We start from the raw sequence: 17,973 nt of genomic DNA on the forward strand, positions 1-17,973 counted from the left end.
AATGGTATCAAACACATGGTTTTAATATGTTTTAATACCATTCCATTCACTTCATTCCAGCCATTATTATGAGCTGTCCTCCCCTCACCAGCCTCCTGTGGTGCTTACATTTTACGTAATCAAACTCACTATCCTGATGTTGCAAGTGCCATGCTCTTCCAACTGAGCTACAGAGGACCATGGAAGGCACAGAGAGGGTGAGGAGGCCTGAGAGGCACTCACATACATCCAATAAATGAGGAAAAGGAGAGGTGGGACTTCAAGGCTGTTAGGGAGAGAACTGAACTCCCTACAGAGAAGAATGGCTTGATGCCCCATGGTTAGCAGAAGAAGATCATGTTTGAGCTACAGTATATATTGCATACCGGGAAAGATCTGTTGGAGATCACTTGGCCCTCCACAGAGGCTGGTGATGAGGGTGTTGGTTGAATTTAGTGAGCTATAGGCTAGTAGGCCAGTGGCACACAAAAACCTGTCTCTCCAGAGGGCAGTTTGGTCTTAGAACCATGAGCAAGAGTAAGACAAGCAGCTGCAGGAGCCGAAAGCTGCAGAGAGGAGAGTCTGGAAACCCCACTCTCCATTTCTGATGCCTCAGCCTTGGACATTTCTTAAGACAGCTGTTTGAAAAGTTTAAATGTGAGAGAGAGAGAGAGAGAGAGAGAGAGAGAGAGAGAGAGAGAGAGAGAGAGAGAGAGAGAGAGAGAGAGAGAGAGAGAGAGAGAGAGAATAGCCTGACAAGTGGGTGAAACAGCATTGCTCAGTTATCACTGCAAAGAGTCTGTGTTTGCTTTCTTACCTCCAGAGTGAGATGGGGGACCACACAGCAGCACCACCCCCTGTCCCTCGCGAACTGACACTGAGTTTCTTCGGTGGGTCTTGAAGTTTCCCAAGTCTGAAAAACAATAGGCATTATCTAAAACCCCCTGTTGGATTGTGGCCCAACAAATCTTTGATAGTTTGCAAGATAAAACACACGGGAAAAAACATGTTTGTGCAGAACAAGAAAACAAATTAGAGGGAAAACAAAAGAAAGGAAAGACTAACTCTTTTATTCAAAATTGAAAATCTCATCTTTGCTGCAGCTGTGCTGTGCATCCAACTTATCGAAAGTAAACATTGGTCAGAAAAAAAAGTAGTGAGAAGTATTTAGCTGGAGATGAATAGTCGCAATGGAAATCCCTGTGAGCATTGTCTTGTGCAGTAAGTATACACATTTGGAGGTGGTAAACAGCCTTAAGCTGAAAAAAAGATACCTTAATAGAAAATGACTCAAGTAAAGGTGAAAGTAACCCAGTAAAATACGACTTGAGTAAATGTCTAAAAGTATCTTGTTTTAAGTGTACTTAACTTCTTTGGGATGGGGGCGGTATTTTGACGTCCGGATGAAAAGCATGCCCAAAGTAAACTGCCTGCTACTCAGGCCCAGCAGCTAGGATATGCATATAATTGGTAGATTTGGATAGAAAACACTCTAAAGTTTCTAAAACTGTTAAAATATTGTCTGTGAGTATAACAGAACTGAAATGGCAGGCGAAACCCCGAGGACAAACCGTCCCCCCCCCCCAAAATAAATTCAGCCTACCACTGATTTCAATGGCTGGCATTTTTATTATAAGGCGAAACCCTCCCAAATTGCAGTTCCTAGGGCTTCCACTAGATGTCAAAAGTCTTTAGAAAGAGTTTCAGGCTGGTTTAAAGAAAAATGATGGAGAAGTTGGAGTTTTTCTAAGTGGCTCCCATTTTGGCTGTGGTGTTTCCAAGCGCATGGCCAAGACAGCGGGTTCTTTTTGTTTATCTCCGGTAAAGACAATAACGATTCTCCGTCTTAAATTTTATCATTTATTTGCGTATTAGGGTACCTATTGTTTGATTATAAACGTTGATTGACTTGTTTGGATTAGTTTATTGGTAACGTTTGGGAATTCATTTTGTATGCGTTTTGAAGGAGGGAAACCGAGTGGATTATTGACTGAAGCGCGCCAGCTAAATTTCTGACTTTCGTGTCGCAACTCCCTGGTTGAAAATGATTTGTTAAGCCTTTGTGTGCTGGGCGCTGTCCTCAGATAATCGCATGGTTTGCTTTCGCCGTAAAGCCTTTTTGAAATCTGACATGGCGGCTGGATTAACAACAAGTTAAGCTTTATTTGTATGTATTGCACTTGTGATTTCATGAAAGTTTAATATTTATAGTAATTTAATTTGAATTAAGGTGTCGGAAGGTGTCGAAATTGGACGATAGCGTCCCACTAAAAACTATCTTTTGGTATTTGTTTCATTAGTCCATGTTTGACATAGTCCCAAAATGTTTTGCTTGTCAGCAATCAAGTTTTCAAGACATGTAAGTTTCAAAATACAAAAATCATCCCCATATGATGTATTTTGCATCATATGATGCTGCGTTTTGCGTCATATGATGCAAAACGCATCATACAGCAATGATTTCTGTATTTTCCTTTAATTTTCCTTTAAGTACAGTCATACTTGAGTAAAGGTACAAAGTAAAAGTACATGCCATTCATCAAATTCCTTATATTAAGCAAACCAGACATAACGATTTCCTGTTTATATATGGACAGACAGAGAAAAGTCAGCATTTATGTTTAGTGAGTCAGCCAGATCAGAGGCAGTATGGAGGACAACTGGTTAAATTGATATGTGCGTGAATTGGACTATAATTCTGTCCTGCATGAGGAGGATGTAACAAGTACTTTTTGGTGTCAAGGAAAATGTCTGGGAGTAAAAAGTACATATTTTCTTTAGGAATGTAGTGGAGTAAAAGTAGAAGTTGTCAAAAATAAAAATAGTTAAGTACAGATACCCCAAAAAACTACTTAAGTAGTACTTCAAAGTATTTTTACTTAAGTAATTTACACCACTGCTGTTTACTGAGGGATCCCAAGTCTCAATGTGAGAGTATTGTCACCAATAATGCCAAGTGAACAGAAAGCTGATGAAAACTACCATTTGTCTAAAGATGGAAGCTAACATGTCTATCTTCCAAAAATTATGAACACTGCATACAGTAAGCATTCTAAATTCACACGATTAAGGAATAACATCTTATCAAAAAACTGAATTTTAATGACTCCATTAATCAATACAATTGAGGGAGAAAGAAAGGAGTGTCATTGGGCTGAGACCAAACCAAGAAAATCCCCAAACACAAAGAAGAATCTAAATATCTATGAAGCCACCCATTGCAGTAAAATACATTAGTCTAGGGCAAAGCTGAACAGATTGAAACATTTCAGTGCTGTGAAAGCTTTTACGTTGAAGATGATTATTACTGCTTCATGCAGTCAAAGTCGTTAAATCAATTGGACACTACACAAACAATTGCTTAATTAGCACCCCTTGTACTACATTTTAAATATTTAATAGTTTCAAGTTTTAATTTCACATGTACAAGTACAGTGAAATGCCTTTCTTAAAAACTCAAAACCCAACAATGCAATAATCAATAATAATGTAATACTAGAAAAACAGACGAGAAATAAGACAAAAGGGTATCAAACAGTATATACAACACTGTGCAACCATATAGGAATCACTACCACATGAGAATGTTATCAACACTAGATTAGATCATTGTAGCACGGCTGAGCCAGACGGAAACATATCACAGCTGAGGCAGACGGCAAAATAACTGTAATCATGTAATTTTACATCTGAAATTATGAACTCATAGTCCCCAAACATTAAAAAGTCGATATTGGACCCAAAGTGTTGTGGATAAAACCAATAAGGCCCAAATCAATATGGGGCTCCAGTAGGCAGAAAGTATTTTGCTTAGCCTAAGTCACACATGAAGGATTTTAATGGCTCCAGTGGTTATCAGGTTTCCATTGTGTTTTTTTTCATCACTCTTACTACCGCAAACACTACAAAGCAATTTCAAAATGGCTTAGAAACTAAAATTACCTTTTTATTGAAACTAATTTATGCTTGACAATTGATGGAAAACAATAACAGGTCACAACAGCTTCCTGCAATTCTCCCTGCTATTGTTGCCCAGCAGATCTGGGTAAAGGTAATTCGGGGAGCATAGAACAGTCTTCATGGATGAGTGTGCAGAGGAGTCTCGGGTGGGAGCTGGATAAATACATTGCAATAGGAACTTCTCAATGCCTTTCAAGAGGCTGTAAGCAGTGATTCGATTTGGAATAATGCCACAACTACCACAGACATGAAAGGAGCAGCTCCACAAAACACATAAATTAGTTTGGAGAAAAAGTTGCACAGACAGGTACTGTAGATATCTCACAAAGACAAAACAGCAGCAGCGAGCTTATGGACAAGTAACTTTGCGTTAATTATCTCAATACAAGATAAAAAATCTAGGTAAGATTTTTTGTTGTTGTTGCAGTGTACTGAATGTTCCATTTTGTTTATATGTGATGACACAGTTTGACGTGGGGACAGTATGAACTAACCAGTACACTGCAATTTTTTTTAATCATACCTAAAAAAAATTTGTCTTGTATTGATATAATTAAGTTGAAATGACATGTTTGAGTTGATTTAGCTAACCCAGAAAATGCATTTACTTGTTTTGAGTTGATTTAGTTTACCCAGAAACTGCATCAAGATAATTTATCTTGGATTAAGATATTCTGATTTGTATCAAGCCATTTATTACTGTAGATTAAAATAAGAAAAATTATCTGGCGTCATATCAAGGCAAATTATCTCAGTGCACTGGCAGATAATTTAGCTTATTTTAACCTAAAAAAAGGCTTGATACAAGTCCGAATATCTTAATACAAGACAAATGCATTTTCAGGGTAAGCTAAATCAACAAAAATCAAGTAATTTTGACTTAATTATCTCAATACAAGATAAACAAAAATCTAGGTGAAATCTACAGTAGGTAAGATTTTCATTTTTTGCAGTGTGGTAACTTACTGCAACTGTCTAAAATGAAGCCTGTCTACATAAAAATGGCCAAAGTTAGAAAGAATTTGACTGTTGGGGACACAGCTGGTGACACAAAATACATTCATACTGTATCTTTCTACCACTGGGAACAAAGAGACATTTATTTTGACGGGTGCAGATTTAAGAGCACATATTGTTCCAATTGGATGAATTAACCTTAATTAACCTTGCTCTGTAATATGCTCCATATGTTATGTCACCTCGAGCATCAATGCTGGAATGAAAGCGCTCTCTTTCCAGGGCGACTTGATGGAAGTCTTGAGCATCTCTCTCAGCAACCAACCAAAACTGCTTTCAAACTAGATTGCTGTTAGTTCTGCTCCAGGAGCAGATTTAAATGTTAAATTACTGGGCTCACTGATTTATTAAGAGGACTATAAGGTCAGCTAATATATGTCATACTGGTTATGGGACAAGTCGATTAGGAGGCAGGCTTTAATTATTTCTTCAAACATAAATCTGCTCTTAACCCAGGAACACACTTTTGCTAATAGCTATTTGAGACTCTTAAGCTCTATTAAGAAAAGCAATTCTTTGCAATTTCTCACAGATGAATGTGAGATTTGGCAATTAAGAGTCAATTAGCTATATGCATCTACCTCAGCAATTTAACTGATCTCTAAAAAAAGAGAGATGATTTTCTGATACCATTGAACCGCACACTGATAGAAATAAGTAGAAAGTGAATTCCATTTGTGAATAATTGATGTTGAATAGTATTCTGAACACATTTGTCTACATCCAAATTGGTTTCATGTGCTATGGCAGTTCAAATTGCACAATTAAACTCTAGACAGTTTTACAGGTAGAAGAGAATGTGATATAAAACATGAATCTCTGACTGACTGACTGGGCTTATTGTCTGCAAGTGAACTCCTCATTTGGTAAGTCTAGACTCCTTGACTTTTCTCTATCAAAACACAGTTTTAATGAATGGCTTGCAGATGTCCCGTACATGTGGGCCCATGGAGGTAATTCTGTGTCTATAGTGGTCCAATCTGGGAACCAGGGGATTGGTAACAAAAGGTTTGGAGTGACACTGCCACCCTCTTTCATCTCAACACAGGATGGGGTGCTAGATAAAAGCCCCAGAGAGCCTAGGAAATAAAGAGCCTGAAGGAACAAAGTGGACAAAAGCATTGGACATCTAAGGTGCTGAGTAAATTTTACAAAGTATATTTTTGGGCATTATTTAGGATAAAAGCCGTTGTAGTAACAAGAATCGGTACTGGGGCCACTTCACTGCCAGTGCAGGAGGCTATGTTTGATCATCCTGATAAAATACACATGCACACTCCCATGTGCGCGCGCCGACACACACACACATAGAGAGATAATGATAGTGCTAAAATCAAACTGTGCTCCCTCCAGTCCTAAAAGCAGAAGCAGAGCAAACAAACCATTGTTGCAAAAAGGTCCTGAAGATCCCAGCCAAAATCCTTATTACAGAATGATACAGCCAATGCCTTAAGAAGAGCCTGTAAGGTCAGAGGGCACAGTGCTGGGGACTTGACCAAATGCATGCTCCTCTGAGCACACAGCTGTGCACATGGGCTCTTTTTGTTCAAAAGAAAGCATGAAAGCATGCAGTCAGCCTTCAAGAGATATGTCTAATAATTCTCACCTCAGTCGCAAGAAAAGAGGCAGGCCTTGTAAATGTTGGTATTGAACTACTCTTCCCACGATTTATTGAGAAATTAAGGTAAAGTAATATACACTGAGTGTACAAAACATTCGGAACACCTTCCCAATGTTGAGTTGCAACCTTTTTGCCCTCAGAACAGCCTTAATTCGTCGGGGCATGCACTCTACAAGGTGTCAAAAGCATTCCACAGGGATGCTGGCCCATGTTTACTCCAATGCTTTCCACAGTTGTGTCAAGTTGGCTGGATGTCCTTTGGGTGGTGGACCATTTTTGGTACACACAGGAAACTGTTGACCAGGACAAACCCAGCAGTGTTGCAGTTCTTGACACAGTCAAACCGGTGCACCTGGCAGCTACTACCATACCCCATTCAAAGGCACCTAAATGTTTTGTCTTGCATATTCACCCTCAATGGCACACATACACAAAACCTGCAAGTAAGCATTTCGTTTCACAGGGGAGTTCATTTCACTTGAAAGTTAGATTCCTCTTTTCACGCTTAACTTACTGTAACTGGGGTTAACTGTAGCTGACATTACATCATAGCGTAGGTTTAAAAAGCGTAGGTTCAAATGTATAGTAATGAGTGATATTTACTTTCATTTTGTTCTTATCATAGAAGAACCGTTTAAAGCCACAAAGGGGAGACAAGCACATGACATCTGATGCAATTGCATACAGTCTATGCAGGTAAAAAAGTTCTAAAGCCAGAATATAGCTGGTAGCTATTTACACTTAATTAACTCAGCTTACCGTACTCCCTCTATTCACATTATCACAACAGCTGGAGAGTAGTGTTCAGGAAATATTTGCATTTAAACTAGGGATTCATGTAAATCCTTCAGGAGTTACGGGAATTTTACACCATGTTTAGCAAATCTAGTAGGATTCTCAAATCTCTGGATGCGGGGGGCTCGTATAAAAGATGAAAAAACGGAAGTAAAAAAACAGCACATCTGTCTGCATAATTGCACATGCTCTGTGAGAGAAATACAGCTGTACTCTATGAATATAGACTAAAAACAACTGAGGACTGTATTGTGGCAAAATGTATACATATAAAAATGTCTGCACTAACATAGTTTTAATCTGGACCCACATTTCCATTTTCATTGACAACAAATACATCCCATAGTTTATTATTGGTAAATCTTTGGTCTAACTCTGTAGTCAAACAATAATACACTGTAGAACAATGTATCACATTGAAATCATGACCTTTGAGGTGGCAACTCTGTGACTCAGAAACATTGTATATACAAGCTATTCATCCATATGAATTATGGGTGTACATCTTTTACATAATCACTGATAAAGAATCAATAGAAATAATAATCAAGGGAAGGCGGTATTGAGTGAGAGAGCGGCCCTCTATCCATCAGTTAGCCATGCGTCAGGCAGCAGACAGGACCAACTCCTCACTGGCAGCACCACCATCCATCACAAGTTCATGGGAGGAAGGGTAACGTCAGATTATTTGGAGCACTGCTACTCAGGGGGGTAACATTGACAATCCCGGAAAATATCTAGAGGAACAAAACTTTCTCCAACTGAAGAATATGTACATATACCTATTCAGAGTGCCGATTTGTTGTCCATATTGAAATTCAAAAGCTGGGTGTTGGTTGGTTGTAATTCAAATCAAATCAAATGTTATTGGTTGCGTACACATATTTTGCAGATCTTATCGCAGGTGTAGTGAAATGCTTATGTTCCTAGCTCCAACAGTGCAGTAAACAATACACATGGGGTATTACTAGTAGAAAAAAAGGATATCTAACCAGTGGTGTAATGTACTGGAGTAAAAATACTTTAAAGTACTACTTACATCATTTTTTGGGGTATCTGTACTTGACTTTACTATTTATATTTTGGACTACTTTTACTTTAACTTCACTACATTCCTAAAGAAAATATTGTATAGGATTTTCCATAAATTTTCCCTAACAACACAAGGTACTCGTTACATTTTGAATGCTTAGCAGGACAGGAACCTATGATAATTGGGTACTGTTTCCACCACTGTATCTAAGCATGACTGCCAAATCTCTTACATGTAAGCAGACGCAGATGGTATAACACAGGGATGGGCAACTTTGATGTGGGTGGGGGCAACAAAAAACATGAACTCATCATGAGGGGCTCGTGGTTCTGCTTACCCAAATTCCTGCCCACACATGCAGTCAGAGCCTAGCTTAGCCTTTTGGGGGACCTAAGTGAAAACAAATTCTCTCTGTATTTTGCCATGAAGTAGAGAACATTTTGCAATTTTATAATTCTACAAATTTTGTCATGGGGCGGAGAGAAAAATTTGCAGTTTTACAGCTAATTTCCTGCAATTCTACTCATTTTGCCATAGGGTGGAGAGAAATGTTTGCAGATTTTAATTTGATATTTGAGTGAGAGTCACTAATAAAACCAATGGGGAACCACCCATTCGGTAATTCAACCATGATTATTACAAGTTTAGATAGCTGGCCAGACTAACTTACCAATCTAAAAAATGGTAGTTGACATAGGCTAATTGAGTGACTCAGTGACTGACATAACAATTGAGAGAAAACTGCTGATGCACAACCAAATGTCGAAATTGCATCTTCTGTATTCTTCTATTCTAACTCTCAACAGTAAATTGAGACCCCGACTGAGTTCCTAAAATTATTATTATTATTTAATTTTTGGGGGGAGGGAATTGATCCGTAGGCAGCCCGCCGTATAAGATATTCCATTTATTTCAGACAGCTCTTTCCCTGTCCCCACTGTCACTTCAAGTTCATAGACAGGGAAATGAGCAGATGGAAAACTAGCCATCAGTATAAACTAAAGTGAGCAACAGTTCCAACATCAGAGGATTTGTATCCACAGAGCAAACAGATTGAACATTACATCAACCAGGACAAGTCTATCCTGAGAGTGAGAGGGTTGTGAGGAATAAATGACAAATCCCATGAATATTGAGACAGAATGAAATAAACATGACAGTTGTTGTACCAAATGGAAAAGGAGTGCGAGAGGGAGAATAACTATCCACAGTGTTGAAAGGGGCCGGGTGACATGGACATGATAGTACAGAGTACAGAGTTTGAGAGTAAAACAGTACAGAGTTTGAGAGATTGCTATTAATTTTTTAAAAACATAGAAAATCTTTCTTATCTATTAATTCTTGACATTCTTAAAATATTTTTACTTTAACCATTCAGACCTTGATAAACCCAAGGAAATGTATCACAACACCATTAAAGTATTGCAAAATAAATTACAGTACACAAGAAACATGATTAAGACACTATGCATGAGTTTTACTATCAATGCCTATTTCAATTAAAAAAAGACTTTCTATACCCAGAACCCAATTACTGAATTAGGAGGCAGAGCTTTTTCTTCAGACAGCATCAGCGCGTCCATTATGACAATTATCTATTTCCTACGGATCTTACTGAAAAGGCTTTCGGTATCTATGCAATTAAAGCAAGGAAAGGCAGAGAAAATCATATCTCCTTAAAGTACTTTGGGACCATTTGATGTTCATTGTTTTTTAACCCTTTTTACACTGAACAAAAATATAATCGCAACATGTAAAGAGTTGGTCCCATGTTCATGAGCTGAAATAAAAGATCCCAGAAATGTTCCATGTACGCACAAAAAGCTTATTTCTATCAAATGTTGTGCAAGCAAATGTTGTGTTCTCCTTTGCCAAGATAATCCATCCACCTGACAGGTGTGGCATATCAAGAAGCTGATTGAACAGCATTATCCTTACACAGGTGCACCTTGTGCTGGTTAAAATAAAAGGACATTAAAATGTGCAGTTAATTTCTCTACCATAAGCCTCCACCAACATTGCAGTACGTCCAACCCAAATTCATCTGTACCGGGCAGATGGCAGACAGGGTGTATGGTGTCACATGGGCGAGCGTTTTTCTGATGCCAACGTTGTGAACAGAGCAGACATAAGCTACGGACTAGGAACACAATTGCATTTTATCGATGGCATTTTGAATGCACAGAGATATTGTGACGAGATCATGAGGCCAATTGTCGTGCCATTCATCGGCGCACTCACCTAATGTTTCAGCATGATAATGCACAGCCCCATGTCGCAAGGATTTGTACACAATTCCTGGAAGCTGAAAATGTCCCAGTTCTTCCATGGCCTGCATACTCACCAGACATGTCACCCATTGAACATGTTTGGGATGCTCTGGGTCAACGTGTACAACAGCGTGTTCCAGTTCCCGCCAATATCCAGCAACTTCCCCCAGCCATTGAAGAGGAGTGGGACAACATTCCACACGCCACAATCAACAACCTGATCAACTTTATGAGAAGGAGATCTGCTGCGCTGCTTGAGGCAAATGGTGGTCACACCACATGATTTCTGATCCACGCTCCTACCTTTTTTTAAAGGTATCTGTGACCAATAGATGCATATCTGTATTCCCAGTCAAGTGAAATCCATAGATTAGGGCCTAATGAATTCATTTAAATTGACTGATTTCCTGATATGAACTGTAACTCAGAAAAATCTTTGAAATTGTTGCATGTTGTGTTTATATTTTTGTTCAGTGTATTATCTCCACTTTATCAGGTCAAGCTCCAGCAAATGAATCACAGAGAATATTTTGAATCACATAAATAGCCAACTTTCATTACGCTTCTCTGGAAGAAGATGATATTGATTGATGCATATTGCCATCGAATGTATTTTAAGAGCATTATTTTAAGAGCTGACAGAATGTATTATTGATTGAGCTGAACTGGGATGCACCACTTAAGAGCATTAAATATTGTATGCATGTTACAGTGAAAAGACGGTTCAAATTTCACTGTGAAATACCATTCAAAGATTGAATCTGAATCAACATAAAACCATTTTCAAGGTCAAGAACAGACAACATGGAAACAGGTAAGAAATAAACACATGGATCAATATGATGTATAGTATATTTGGCCTGCAGGCATAACAGGGCCAAATCCATCAATAATCACTCATATCTAAAGTATTGATGAGATCAATAAACAGTGTATTAAATGTCCTCTTCTTCAATGGAATTAATTTAATGTATCAATGCTTTCTGCTTTAATTTTACAATCAAATCTTTCAATGTTGACATGAAGCTGAGAGCCACATACTCTAACAAATTGCAAGATACACTCTCTAATAATATCAACTGCCCTTCAAAGTATTGTCTTGAACCCGCACCATTCAATCATCATGTGGAGTTATTTAAGCTATACCAAGAGTAATAAAGAAGACAGATGACAGTCACAGATGCAGGTCCTTACTATGTGACAACATCCCAAGACTTTAAGGTCAGGCCCAGACAATTGATGGAACTGTCACTGTTTCGCCCAAAAGTGACAGTGGAGTTCCCTACAGAATCGGATTACTTTTGCTCCGGAGTGAGACTGGGCCCGGCCAGGGGGACAAAATAAATGGCCTGTGAGGGTTGGGGCGGCCTTGTTCCCACCGTGGGGCATCAGAACTGAATCTGAAGAAGCCATCATTCACTTCACTGTCCATGTCGTCATTTTAGGATGTCCAATAACTGGGATGTCCAATAACTGGAGAAGCAGAAAGGAGTATTGACATTCCTCTTACTCAATTGGAAAACAGCTAAATGCAGACCGTAGTCTGTCAGTTATGTGCAGAAATTCTGCTATTTTTATTTACATTTTAGTCATTTAGCAGACGTTCGTATCCAGAGTGACTTGCCGTAGTGAGTGCAAACATTTTCGTACTAGTCCTACATGGGAATCAAACCCACAACCCTTGGTGTTGCAAGTTCCATGCTCTACCAACAGCCACATGGGACCATTTATCCTCTTCTACTCATGTCTGTCAGTTATAATGTCCAAGAAAAATAATAATATAGATATATACTGCTTTATCTTATCTTTATCTTATTCTTCTATTCCCATTATTTTCACATGCTGAGAGAAGATGATTTCTGTTTGGTTTTTGTACTAACTATGACATTACGTTTGCTCAATATACTTTAACTGAACATCTTTGAAAGTCTGTCCTGTATTATAAAGACAGTATGTGGTAGTGTAGGCATTTATTGTTACTTATTTTGAGTTGAAGCTTGAGGAAAGTGATGAAGAGTTATTTTAATGCGTTGGAGTTGTAGTTTAATGTATTAGCTCTATCAGGATTAAGATCCTGAGTGTGGAGTCACAGCACTGGCAAATGCTGCTCCCCAAGGAGACGCTTCCATGTTGATTGCTTTATCAGGCAGGACACGAGACACTATGACAAGTTCCACTGACATATCTTTTCTGTCACATGCCTTCACACTGCTGGCTAGTACAGTATGATCAGAGAGGGAATAAAAGATAGTTAGTGACTTACATGCAAAGGTTAGACTGGCCTCTCGGCTCACGATGGTCCCAAAAGAGTTGGAGGCGAGGCACTGATATGTTCCAGCATCCTGGTCTTTGTTTAAATGGCTGATTCGGAGGTTGCCTCCAGACAGGCTATAGTGTGAGCCTGATTTGGGAGTGATCGCGGTGCCATTCAGTTTCCACCTAAAAACAAAATGAAAAGCAGTCAGATCCAGATCCACTATTAACTTCAATCTATTGTAGATCATGTACTGTACCTTTAGGGAAATTCTGACAAAAACCTCAAAGAAGGCAAATGCTGATTTTACCTTAATTTGATTAGTAAAGGATCAAGAGCGCCCTCAAACCATGCCCCACAGTATTGCGTTAATCTAAGTAGTGAACTACACTGACGGCCGGCACAACACAGCAGAAAAGACCTCACTCACCAAGAATACACAACCTCTGTGGCCATCCATCTTGCTAGACACCAAGTCAAACAGCATAAAAATGCAGATTAATCATTACGCTGCAACAATTAAAACTAATGGCTAGCCCACTGCATTCTGCACTTTTGCATTCTACACCAGGCTATGAGATTATAATTGGTGTTAGAGGTGATCAGTGAATGATATAATTCACTTATGTAGGCAGCAGATTCCTCAATCCCTCCACATAGAGCAGAAAGGTGGTTACGATACCAAACTAAATTTCACAGATGAGTAAGCATTAGGGTTGAATGGCGGGAACCCGGTTACCGAGATTTACCGGGATTTACCACCCAAAATCACTCCCTTTTCCCGGGATAAATAACTCAGAGAAACCGGTAAATTATATTAAATTATTTATATGAACAGCATGGCGTGAAGTGGAACTGTGAAATAATGTGCAATGTCTACATCTGGCTTCTCTACGGCCTCTGCAGGGGTGGGGACAGACAGCCCATCTCAGTATGGAGCGCAGTTCACAATCCATGTAGACCTACAGTATCATCTCATCACCATCATCATTTTTCTTGTGACAGATAGGCCTAAATTTGCTGCAGCATAGCCTATGCTACAGTAATATAAAGACCAAATGCGTGTCTAATTTACCCATCTCCATCTGGCTTTTATTTTTTAATTGTAAGATATTTTTTTATTGCAGCTGCAGAGTTTTAAAACAGCCTATCACTCAAATATCGTTGCTTTAAACCAGTGCACGCGCGGGCACTCTCTCTGTCTTTTTCTCTCTCCATCAACTCAATTCCAAAATAGATAGCCCTGTTCTAGATTGATATATAGCCCTATATAGATGTACTAGTCTACCTCTTTCAGGTAATATATTCAATGCATTATTAGACTTATATTTAGCTAATTAATGATGGCTTATAGCCTCTGTCTCTTGTGTAATATGCACACACCTGTGCTCTGCTAGCCTCTCTCCTTAAAAAATACTTGTCACGACTTCCACCGAAGGTGGCTCCTCTCCCTGTTCGGGCGGCGCTCGGCGGTCGTCGTCGCCGGTCTAATAGCTGCCACCGATCCCTTTTTCCCTTTTCGTTTGGTTTTGTCTGTCTTGTGTTTCACCTGTTTTGAGTTAGGTTCATTAGTGGGTTATTTAGTCTCACCCTACCAGGTTGGGTTCGTGAGGGATTGTTTTGTTTTCCTGTCGTGGTTGTGGGGGTTGAGTTATATTTTCTTTGTCTTATGTGGACTGGCGTTCCTTTCTGGACTGCGTTCCGGCCCTTTTGTGTGGACTATTTTGTCTGGTTTTTATGCCTGTTCATGGTGTTTTGGACTCAGGAATAAATGCTCTGCTAGTGCATATTTGGTCTCCTGCGCCTGACTTCACCCCCCAATAACAGTTTGCTGGACATCATTTTTTTGGCATTTCTTATACCAATAGACTATTCGAAGAGGGATTCAAGCTCGTTTGCTTAACGTTAAATACAGCAGCCAATAGAACTCACGGGTAGTTTGAAATAAAAAAATGTAATGTTCAGTAGCCTATATCATAAATGTATTGGATAATGGCACAATCATTTGGACTTTTTGGGCTTGGGTTCATTAAATGTCTTTAGGGCTCATAAAACGTATTCAATGTATGGCTCATCAGACTCGAGTAGCATCAGCCTTGAATTTTGGATCAAAGCTCTAATCAATTCCAGATATATTTATATACTTTATAATACTTTTGAACGACACTTCCGGTTTTGGTGGGAAATACTGTGTTACCCGGGAGAAAAGTGATTTATTCTCGGGAAGGGACATTTTGTAAAATACCAGGAAAATATGAATCCCTACTAAGCATGAAAGGTATTAAGCACTTTATTGGGATATGGACGATTCAAACCATGATTAGAGTCCAGAGCGATTAATTGCTGATTATTTATTTGGAGTAAGGAGAATAATTGATTGTCTTTATGAATTCTAAACAGCTCAACAAATAGCGTGACTTTGTCAAAGCATTCGTGACAATATCTTTATTAGGTTGGTGTAGCTCTGCTTGAATAGATTTAAGGTATTTTATTGTATGATTCACCTTAGAGAAGGCATAATAATAAAGGGACAAGTGTAAAAGGTTAATGACAGGTTAAAAGCAAAACGTTTGACATCAAAATCTTTGTTTTCTTTCATCTACCATTTAGACAACTACCAACCATATCAAGCATTTGGATAGAAACTGAGCCTGAGGGTTATCTCTCCCAGGGCTTCATTATAGAGAGGGAAGAATAACTCAGATCCATACATGGTGTTCTTGTGCTATGGCAATTATGACTGGAATAGAGTAAAGAGGCTAAACATCATTCCTTTAGCAAAAGGGAGCATGTAGTTCAAACTAAAAATATATGATTACAAACAGTTCACGGTGGCTTTGTTCTTACAGAATACAATATGACCATGCCTTTAAATACATAGTGCTTATGGGGGTAGCACCGCGTACAAACGTCTTTAACTACTTTACAAGCTGGTACTGTAGACACTGTAGATATATAATAGTTCAGTGATACATTACCATGCCTACTGCAAACCAGCCTTACACTACGTACACAAGTCTGTGGTCTCCAGAGCCTCATTACTCTACACTATAGTATGGTAAAGGTCCTCACCGACCATCTCATAAGGCAACTCAAGCCATTCACTTACTTCCAATGCAAGAAAAACAAAAACATCAATATTTTACTGCACAGTGGTGAGTCTACTCTAACTACTCAGGCTTTCAGAAAGAGAAACTTGATAATATGAGAAGAGCCTCTAACATGATCCGTTATCTCAGAGAAGTGGTCCTCATCAGCTCTCATACCAGGCTGTTTTTGTGTTAGAAAAAAATTGTATTCAAAGCAGTCTGCCTATTCAAAGTTGTTATATTATTTTTCTTCAACAGAGAGAGTGATTCAATACAGCCAATATTGAATATCACATTCCTGCAAGTTCTGGATGAGAGAAGACAGCTTTGACTGATATGGTAATACTGAGAAAACAAAAAACGCCACTTCATTTAGGTCAACATTGGAGCATTAAGCTGCACAAGGAGCTTGCTGAGGTAAGGAATAAGTGAGTGAGTTAGGTCAACATACTAAGATGAAAATCCATTGTCTTGCCACTAGATATTGACCTGACAATGACTGTTGTATTGAATTGAGTCGGCTAATATCATGGCTAAGATACATTGAGCAATAAATTAAATCAAGTACAAGTACATGTTGCAGATAATCTAATAATCGAATAGACTATTAATCATTCTAGAGGGGGACACTGGTATAGCAGCTCTGTTTGTTAAGCACATGCTTTATGCAATCATGTTCCAGCAGGCCGTCCATACAGTGGCATAATATCATGCCATCTGGCTTATGAGTTTGTAGAATGTTACACGGTCTGTTCCTTTCCTTTAGCCTTCTGCGTGGCGCTTTAATTTTTGGGAAAACCAAATAGACCCAGTGCCACAGAACAAAGACTCTTTTATCCAGAGTGAATATTCTGTTATAAGCTTTATGCTTGTAGGGACAGACAGTTTTAAAGCATATAAGAGGATGAGCCACATTTAATGCCCAACCTCTGAGGTCAGCCTGTCACAGTATACGATTGTGTGATGTGCAGTTAATGAACTTTGAAGATGATTTAGTCTGCAGCTGCCCTCAGGAAGACCGTCTTAGAAGGCAGGCAGGCAGCCCTTCCCGGGCCAGGCTCTGTGCTCTGACAGGACTGTATAGCGACCTTGACAGGAAACAGCTGATTAGGTCATCCTTTAAGCTGGCTCAATCCCAAGTGTTAAATGTACCAATCCTTCTAAATCTCACCCCAGCAATTTCATTGAGCAAACATGATTGATTTGAACCTTGTAGTTGCCAGAGATACAACACACAACATTTTCGATAGACTAATGAACCGTGCAGAAAGAGGAAAAGAGACACTGGCCATGTCTGAATATCCACACTTGCATCCTAAATAGTATGCTGTTTGGGTATACAAAAGAAAATAGCTTAATAGTATTCGACATTTGGAAAATCAAGTATACTTTAAATGCCTGGATGTCTTCCTCATTTCGGCTTTGACGACAGCTGACCAATTAGATACACAGTAGGGATGAGGTGTACCCCTGGGGGTTTGAGTACCCCAGTTTGGGAATACCTGTACTAGATGGAGATCCTAAATTAGTATAACATCCTGGCATTTAAACCCTACTTGATTTTCAAAATTTAGGATACTATTAAACATTTATTTTCACATAATGAGAATGCGTCATGCATGATTGCATTGTTTCCCATTAGTCGTTGATTTCGGTAGCTGCGCAATGCCGTCGGGGGTACGCCAAATAAAAATGTGATTTTTTTCCAAATGGGCTATACATTTTTTTTCCTTCACATTTTCAAACAGTCCATTTATATTTTCTAATGGGGCTATACATTTGGGTGATTTTGTTTTCCACCTGAGTAGCCTCGTTTCACTGCCAAAAATAAACCTAAACATTTACATTTTAGTCATTTATCCAAAGCGACTTACAGTAGTGAATGCATACATTTCATACATTTCCTTTTTTTTGTTCCCCTTTTTTTTCATTTTTTTTGTTCATACTGGTCCCCT

At 38.9% G+C, this 17,973-nt stretch overlaps 1 protein-coding gene across 3 annotated transcripts in view; it reads right to left on the reverse strand.

Moving 5' to 3' along the window:
- LOC115207538 (contactin-4-like) overlaps window positions 1–17,973 on the reverse strand; it is a 242,940-nt gene that overhangs the window by 121,463 nt on the left and 103,504 nt on the right. For all 3 annotated transcript variants that reach the window (XM_029774693.1, XM_029774694.1, XM_029774692.1), the window contains exons 4-5: window positions 12,939–13,114; window positions 797–892 (exon numbers count right to left, since the gene is read on the reverse strand). In XM_029774693.1, coding sequence (XP_029630553.1) covers window positions 797–892; window positions 12,939–13,114 — 272 coding nt within the window. The remainder of the gene's footprint in view (window positions 1–796; window positions 893–12,938; window positions 13,115–17,973) is intronic.

Source organism: Salmo trutta, chromosome 14, assembly GCF_901001165.1.
Source record: "Salmo trutta chromosome 14, fSalTru1.1, whole genome shotgun sequence".
Lineage (NCBI taxonomy): Eukaryota > Metazoa > Chordata > Actinopteri > Salmoniformes > Salmonidae > Salmo > Salmo trutta.